Here is a 9,351-nt window from a genome sequence, read left to right on the forward strand (position 1 = left end):
GAGACAGTGAAGTAATTATAGGATAAAGATGGTTACAAATTATGGAGGAATACTGAGGAGGTCCAGGTAAAAGGTGATACAGATACAGACAGTAGTGGAGAGGGGTAGATGACAGAGATTGTGAAGCAGTAGCAGCATTATAGCCAGTCACATAAGAGTGGTGACAGTAAGGGTTCGGAAATTACCCAGGAACATCTAGCAACTGAGTAGGTAGGACTGAGGTTTAAATGCTTTTAGGGATTACTCTTGTATGGGATGGAGTTCCAGGATTTAGCGGTGTGGTGGGAGAGTGGTGATTTGCAAGTAGAATTGTGAGGTTTGGATGCACATAATAGGTATTTGTCCGATAAACATTGTGGCCTAGAAGGGTTACAAATTTATATGAAATTGGAAATGGATGGACAGTTATTAGGTTTATAAAATGTTACAGATTTGTGGAAGTTACGAGTAGGTTAGGTAATGTAGGTTTTCTGGGCACTGTAATTCCCACAGGGCGGGGCAGTGGTAGTTTCTGTTTGGAATGTTGGCAGTGAGTTGTGCTAGTCTGTAGTAACATTGCACAAGTCTGTTTAGCAAGGTCATCTGGATATTGTAAGGATGGGAGCAGAATATGTTAGCATAGGCAATAGGACAGAAGAAGCAATGTGTTTTCTTACAGGGTCTGAAAGAAAGGGTCTGGCTCTATAAAATGATTGTAGTTTTTGGTGTATTGTTTTTGGAGCAGTGTGTCAAATTTTAGGTTTTTCTTCATTAAAGATGCAGTTTAGTATGTGTTTCAACTTCAATTTTTTGTTTTGTTGGATGAAGTAACTGAGGAGGAGGTTTTGTTGACTGTAAGTTGTTTGCAAGTAAATACAATTAGCTTGGATTTACTTGCGTTAATAAAAAGCTGAGCAGATGTCAGCCAGATTTCTATAAAGGAGAAAGACTCTTGGTTAAGTTCTTGTAGTTTGTTGATGTGTTTCCAATACAGATATCGGTGGAGTCATCTACATATTTCTTCAGAAAACCGGCAGCTCTACATTACATCCATAGTAGGGACCTAAATTTCCACCAACAAACAAACAGGACTTGTTGGAAAGTTAAGTTCTTAATGTATTGCCACCATGTGGAATAAAATTATTACTACAGATCCAGCAGAGATGGCACTTTGCCTTTAAGGCTATCACTGACGAATGGAAGGGTAGACATAAAATTAACACCAGAGATATCATGTACTGCCCCATGTAATTTGAGAAGTGGGCATTATTAAGTACTTTTTAAGGGTGGCAAGAACATTTCAATGTTTCTATTTAAAGGTGTACATGCACGGCCTCTTATTATCTCTGATACACTGCCTAGTATTCTTCCTATGTTCCCATAACGATTTCATATGCAACAGTGACATTTTCTGTGTCTCAATGGCATGCCAGAGCTGTATCTATTAACAGCCAACTGCTGCATTGCGCTAAAAAAAACTCTACTAAACAGCCAATCTTTTTATAAAATTACGAGTTGTGACATGCAGTCCTATATCCTAAAATGGGACTCGACTGAGCAGTTGTTAACATATCTAACTACAAGTTCACACTCACATATTTTGTTAACAAATCATATAACATGACTGATGCGGAAATGCACATAACCTTTGTTACACAGGCACAATACAAGCACACGTCTGCACAACAGATGGGCATCAGGACTATTACATTTCAATCAATACTACAACAACTTCAAATATTAAGCAGTTTTTTTTCAGTTTATAGTGTACTTTTGAGAAATGTGAAATACCCAATCACTTACAGTTAAAAACGTAAAGCTACTAGTTTCCTGATGTGTTTAAACACAAGAATGTCAAGAATAATTATTTGTGCAAACACCTTAGGACACCACAGAACTAAGTGGGGGAAAATCAGAGTTTGTCTCAATAAATTACTACTTAGGTCAATAACAGAGATCCAGGAAAGTACCTGTTGGTTAATTCATTGTTGCCCTGTTGCTGCAAAGAGTTGAAAAACAAGTAGTGCAAACCTAGCCAGAGCAGTAAAATTTCACAATTGAAACTCTGCCCAAGCCATATTCTACTGTGCAGAATGGTTCCTAAATATTAGTCCAGTCACAATGTGAGTACAGCTATGGAGTGCCAACTAGAAATGTGGCTTGATCCAGCAAGCAGTAAATGTATGTACATTTTACTTGCCTTAATCAGTTTTTAAAACAATCAACTAACCTTGGTACAGGTGGAGAGCATGGTTTAACATGGCACTAGTTAATGCGAGCCTAAAAATATTTTTATGATTTATAACGTTTTAAACAGTAGTCTACTCCCTCCACCCATACCACGCAACTGGTATACACAGAAGAAAGCATCTTCTGCAGTATTGCTTTCGCCTACCAATTCAGGAAGCCCAGTAGGACTGCAAAACTTAATTTCTGGTTTGCAGTACTGCCAAGCAGTCTCACAAAATTATATCCAATGTACAACAGTAATTTAGAGGCCATGTGGTATCTGGTTATAATCTAATGCTTATACTCTCCGTCAGAAGGGAGGTACGCAAACTAATCAGCTGCACAGGATACCTTACAAAGCAAAGCTTATAGCTTGTTTTTATTTCCAAGCTATACTGATATTTGAACAAAAAGCTACTTCTTATAACAATTTCACTGCTCAAGAATACAATGCAAATTACTTAACATTTAAAGAAACATATATTTTGCCAAAGTACAAAAAACTGCTATAGGCAGGATGCAAATGTAACAAAATCCTTAGAGGCAGCATGCCAATAACTATCAAAATAACCCCCTACAATACCAGTTACTTACATGTGAGCAAAAACATTTAATTAAAATTACCACATTTATTTTTTTTTTCCTGTTTGAGGACAGTGAAAAGTTTAATCAATCAGTTTTGTAGCTCAAACTCCCCAACATGAGAGTGAATAATCACAAAACTATCAAAATCTGTACTAGTCAAAGATTGAACCAAACTGGGAACATACTGCAATGTTTACTATACAACAGAATTAGTCCCTGTTCCATTTGCACTTTTGTCTTCATACATATGCAATCATGCATCCCACTGCACACTCCCTGAACCAGACAGCAGATCTGCAAAAAACTAAAGCTATCATGCAGGTGAGCAGATTACATCATGATCTAAAAAGAAGCCTTACAAACCATTCTATTGCCGATCGCCATTACAACTCACAATGCAAAAACGATGTTCTCAGTTATAACACAAATCCTATGAGCAGTTAATAACTAACAAATAATTTTGTGTATCATGTTGCCAGCATACCAAAACCTTCCTTCTTACCTCTCCCAACAGCAACTAGAAATTATACTACTGTTCCCTCCTTAATAAACACCAAGATTTTTCCCAAATCCTGACTTGATATTAAGCCTTCACCCCACGGAATGTGGTTCTAGTATGAAGGAATAGCCTGCGGTTCTAGTATGAAGGAATAGCCTGCTACAATGGGGAAAAGTCTTATTTAAATCCAGTTTACGAAATTTATACTGCATGCCAATGTCCTGCGCTTATCTCTACCTCTCAAAGCTAGTTATACTAAATGCCTTCAGGTTAAAACAGAGTCCAAGCAGCATTTAAAAAAAATCTAGCTTTTCAGTTAATGGCTATACCAAACCACCTAAACAAACAACACCCATGGTCATGAAAAGTATAGGAGCCTTTTGGTAAACAGTAAAAACATCACATAAGCACACCTGAATAACAAGTTAAATTGTAAACTTAGCTGCAAATCAAGCCCTACGGCTGTATACAAAGCTATACATCCTGCATACCTCAGAGCTATACAGGACCATTCATTCTTATGTGTACAAAGCTATGTACCTTAAGTATGCCAAGGCTGTACTGGACCACTTAGTCTTTATTCTCAGATACTCTCCTTAGCCAGTTTAGGCAGAGAGAGACTAGTCGTAGACTGGATACAGACTATCACAGGATGTACACGTTCACACATGCATGCGCACACAAACACACACACACGTCAGTTTACCTACAACATATGCTTACAATGTGTGAGGAAACCAAAGCACATCCTGAAAACTCACACAGAGACAAGGAGGGTATGCAGGATCCATGGCAAAGACATTCTACTCAGGACCAAGAAGTGTGAAGCAGCAACCCACCATACAACTCAAATAGCATTTAATTTAGTTTTGAAGTTATCTGAGAATAGTGACTGGTTACTGCACAGGCTTAGTCTCCATTACCGGGACTGACTTCCTGATATTTTCTTATAGTTGGAAAATATGAAGTCACTAGTCAAGTGCTAATTTATAACTACTATTTTATAAAAAAGCGGCTTCATAATAGAAACAAACACGACTAGCAAGGGTAGGCACTCATATACATACCATGAGGGTAAGGGAGACCACTATAAATAATTTTTAGGCAATTTTGGTTGATGGATGGCAAAAATGCTAGGCACCGAGCTGCAGAGGTTATTGCCAAGACTCTGGAGATCCCCACAGGATCATGATGCAGTAGACCCTACCCCCACACACACACACACACACACACACAACACTATAGAAATAGCGCATTCAGGAGCTTGTCTGTATGCATCAACATTTCTGATGCTAGGGCTGTGCTGAACTTGTAACCAACACAGTGACTTGCAAAAACTGCAGAATTCTCAGTATTTATATTTTCAGCCCCAGCAACTGCAAACTATATCAAGACTTTAGAGTAAGGGGGATACTGCCATTAAATGCTGTAAGTTGTGGCAGAGAGTCCTGTACATATCTAATCTTAAAGCTAAGGCCAAGCACCTTGTCTAGTAACCCGCAATTAATGACCTGTACTAGTCCTCGTAATGAAACACTAAAATGTAAAGCATACCTCAGGCAGTTGCTTTGGCCCTCCAGTCTGACTGTATGATCGGTGATGAATCTGGAGCCACACTGGATCAACACTTCTCTTCCAGTTCCCATGAGGGAGAATTTCTTCGGCACACAGCCAGTAAAAATTAGCTTGTCCTTTCAGATCTGTATAAAGAGAACGTTAATAAGTGGACATGACCATGTTAAAACAACCATTTCAAGGCAGACAACAAAAGTACTACAGGTTTTCAAGATATACATTATCTGTGCCAAATACAAGTTAATTTGTGCCACACACAAAATACTGTACAGAAATATAAATGCTTGAAAATTTAGTTAAAAAAAATGCTACAGTAGCAAACTCCTAGCAGCCTATTACCTAGGCAACAATATCTCAAGAATAAGAAGCACTGAATACTTTTGGCAGATTCAGCCCTGCATCAGGACAATATGAGCAGGAAACTCCCTAATCAATACTTTAAATGTCTTTCCTGCAGATGCAATTTCAGCACTGCAGAGTTACATGTAGCACTGCAGAGTTACATGTAATTACCGAACTGCTTTCCAAGCCCCTGACTGTGGGTCCGGTATTCTGTGCATTTAGTACAGATGATATGCAAAGTTAATTAAAACATTCTGCAAATTGGATAAAACAACTAGAATTAATTCAGAAACCACTTTTAATGAACATCCAAGGTGGAGAAATAAAGTAAAATACACCACTAATCATCCAATATTCTGTATGTTCACCATAATTTATGCTGAAACGACATTTGGCAAAAAATACATTTCATATCTCAACTACCATTTAAGGACTAGAAGCAGCATACCAAGCATTAAAAATCTACTTGATTCTTACAGTGGAAAACAACTACTTCATTCTTAAATAGGGCCTCTTAAGATCTGCAGGCAATATACCAGCCAAGCCATCCATTTTGTCTGTACTGTAAGAAATATACACTAGGTCCTTTAATTCTCTGCCTACGTAACTTTGCAGTTAACAAACATGGTACGTAACTTTGCAGTTTACAAACATGGTGCAAGTTCACTCAAGCACAGTCTGAGGTCCAGGTGTACATGAAGCATCCAGCATTACTAATACCACAGAAGCAAAAAGGCATAACAACCTACTTTACGCAGATAATACAGCACATTAAGGGCAAAACAAGCTCTAGTCACAGACTCAGTACTGGATACACACAGACGCAGTGACACACACAGTTTTTACATTATTTTCCAGGTACTGTTTACAAACACAGCTCAGTGCTCACTGTAGCTTTGTAATCGTGAGATCCAACTGACTGTGATCAAAACTTGAACTTGAAGTTTGACTCAGTTCAGTCTGCACCAGAATTTAAATACATACACTATGAACCCCTTAAATGTTTAAGAGAGAAAACAATATAGAAACATCGGAAGTTTAAACACCTATAAGTACCACTCTTGCATGTCTTATGACTAATTAGTATTGCAATGGTGTGTGGGAAATCACTGTTAAACAGATCAAGTCTGACCAATAATTAATTTTATACCATATGGCACCTGGCTGTCAAAGCACGGCTACTACGAATTAAGCGCACCATAATAAAGCCAGTTTCCATAACACTGCGTGTGTGTTTCGCATGTTTTTAAGTTGCTACGTAGCTGAAAGCTGCAACGTCTACAAGTTAAACTGCTAACAGGTAAGCGGTCAACGTAAGAAGCTTAAACGGGGATCGTGATACAGGTGGGTAACTCGCGAAAAACAACAAAATGATTACTCTCCTACATGCACAACGTCTTCTTTACAGTATGCATATTTTCTCTTCAAGTATGATACTGCAGACTAAGAACTTTAAACTGCACAATATCGCCATCACAGTTTGCACCAACCCAATCTTTACTAAAGGACTTCTCACCTGTACGAGTCGTCTGATTCCCTGTATAAAACATGAAGTGTTGAGGAAAGACGGATAAATAGTTTCTCTTTGCGAAACACCCATACCAGCGGTCAGCACTCACGGCAAAATTAGTCCGCGGGTGCATAAAACTCTTGAGCCGGTGGACCTTAGTTGGGGATTGTAGCTTTTCTTGCACGCACGGGGCATCACAAGTCCCTCTGTAACATACTTCCCGCCACCGGTGCCTGGCCATTTCACCCTTGAGCACGAGCGGCTGCCGGACAGGTGGATAACCCGGGGACGGCACCAAGTGCTCCTGGGACGCTGACACTCCAGTATGGGCAATCCATACCTGTCCTAAGCCGAGACGATGACGACCCATGACTGAGCAGTTTGTACACCGCATCGCCATGTTAAACATTTCTCTTTTGGCTCGGGGGTCTAACTTTTCACAAACAGTGACGGACAAGCTTAAAAGAAGGTGCGAGAGCGCAGTAAGTGCAGGAGACGGCGCATGCTCTACAACTGGGACCGCCTTCTCTCCATGTTTATAGAGTCAAAAGGCTGCTGGTGTGAAGTTGTTATGTAATGTGCTGAGTACATAGTTGCTTTTGCCGTAGTTTAACGCTGTTTGTATTTCTAGTTTCTGCTTCTCTATTATGTTAGAGCGTCTGTTAGCAACAAGGGAGAAGTCCTGGAGCACGTTTTCTCCATGTTCTGTGCCAGATTTGGGAACTACTGGTATTTGGTGTGCTCGTTTAAGGCAATGAATTATGTTTCCATCACCGAATGAGAGCCCTGCAGTTTTGGAGCTGACAAGAAATCATTTGCTGTTGCTTAAAGTGTTCAGCCAGCCTATCGTGCAATGTGTGGTAGCATTTGCTGAGATGATGTCATGGGCTACATTCTGAGCATGTAGTATCTAGGGTGTTCAGTATAGCAAAGGAATTGAGCTGTGACTTTAACATAGACACTTATCAAGCGTTACAAAACAGTACGGACAGTACCTTGCTCTCAACTCGTCCCCGATTTTGCATCAGGAATTCACATTGTCCTTTGTAAACTTTTTGACTGATAAATTACTTGAGATCATAGTTAGTCAATAAATAATGCTCACTATTACAGTTGTTAAAATGCACGTTCGAGAGAAAATATATCAATTTATAAACGTGTTTAGGTGTATTAAAGTAATATTTAAATAAAACGTCGATAATTTTGTCCTTTGTCTCTGCCATCATTTGAGGCTTTGTCCCCGATTCTTGCGCAAAGAAGTTGAGAGTTGTGGTACTATGTACTGTTCAAGAGGGTCTTTAGGGATACCTGGTGCAAATGTTGTGCTCAGTTTTCTTTTTATGGATACATCAAGCTCCGCCAGCTGCTACTCCTTCCCCAAAAACAGCAGCCTGTCGTTTTGGGGAATAATGCATAGCAAACTCGTAATTACGTGCAAGTTTTCACAACACACATTTTTAGTGAGTTATTATATATCAGCTATATGTTGGATTGGATATCTTTTGTGCTGTTTGCACACGGTTACTGTTTTCCTAGTTGACTTAACATTTTGAGTTCATTCCACTACTTGAAAACAGGAGATAGTGTGTCACTGCCTTAAATTAATTATAATGTTGTCTTTCTTGAGGTCATCCCTCCCAACCAGTGGGAATTAAAGCACTGACCTTTAAAAAGTTAGTTCAGAGGGTCAGAAAGAAGGACCTCTTTCTTATTTTTCACAGTAAAAGTTTTTTATGTACTAGATCCAAATTAGTTAGACATAGGTAAACTTTTGTATAAGCTTAGTTTGTTTATTTAATAAGGTATACATCCATAAACAGGTTTGATTTTATAAGGAACATCTGTAAATCTAGGAGGAGCAGAAGCTAAATTTGAGGCCCAACAATCATGCTGTTTTGAAGGGCTGGCCTTTGGTCAACTGCTGCCCCAGGCAAAAGGGCTCCACAGCACCTCCCCGATACCTCCTGGTGCCCCCATCCTAGTCTACCTACGCCAGCCAAACTACTTTTTTCTTCCTTTTTCTCACAGTTTGTCTTACACTTCAGTTGTTCTTGTGTTCATTAAACATATTTTAAAGAAACTATTTCTTTACTACAAAAATAAATACTGGAAAAGTACCCGTGCTAGATCGGTATCCTAGGAGGCTGCCTAGTGTATGGCCAGCTATGTTATGCCTAAATCATAGCTGTTGAGAGGTATGTCCATGGTGAACATGAAAGTGGTTCATTTGGATCAGTGTTTGACCTCAGTTAAATAAAGTGTAAGTTTGTGCACTGAGGCTCATATGATGACATACTCATGGCTAAGCTTGTGTTGTTCTCGAGGTGTATACTTATTCAAGTGGGTTAAATAGTAAGACTGGATTTGCATTGTACTGCATCTGTAAAAGGAGAAGTGTGCATAATTTATTTGTTATCCAGTAATGTGAACTTCTCCGGGGTCCCTTTTCAGACAGAGTTGTTTGAAAGAGCTTTACATTGCTTTACAGTTAAGTTACAGTTTAGATAATTAAGTGGTAGTATTTGATATTTCAAACAGTTTGCAGTCCTGGTATTAATGCTGGTTGGGCTGTCCCTTGCTTATTGAGCTTGAGTGAAAGCTTGTCAGGTCTTAGTAACCAGTGAGCTTTCAA

The 9,351-nt window shown here is 39.2% G+C and overlaps 1 protein-coding gene across 2 annotated transcripts in view; it reads right to left on the reverse strand.

Annotated features, from left to right (window-relative positions):
• Positions 1 to 7,887, reverse strand: part of FAM210B (family with sequence similarity 210 member B) — a 259,164-nt gene extending 251,277 nt beyond the window's left edge. The window contains exons 1-2 of one of the 2 annotated variants that reach the window (XM_044076802.1): positions 6,726 to 7,884; positions 4,847 to 4,992 (exon numbers count right to left, since the gene is read on the reverse strand). In XM_044076802.1, the coding sequence (XP_043932737.1) occupies positions 4,847 to 4,992; positions 6,726 to 7,128 (549 nt within the window). In that variant the 5' untranslated portion in view covers positions 7,129 to 7,884. Of the gene's footprint in view, positions 1 to 4,846; positions 4,993 to 6,725 lie in introns of both variants that reach the window. The other variant, XR_006365505.1, reaches the window with a different exon arrangement.
• Positions 7,888 to 9,351: the final 1,464 nt, after the last annotated feature.

Source organism: Protopterus annectens, chromosome 1.part1 (genome assembly GCF_019279795.1).
Source record: "Protopterus annectens isolate FY-2018-M chromosome 1.part1, PAN1.0, whole genome shotgun sequence".
NCBI lineage: Eukaryota > Metazoa > Chordata > Ceratodontiformes > Protopteridae > Protopterus > Protopterus annectens.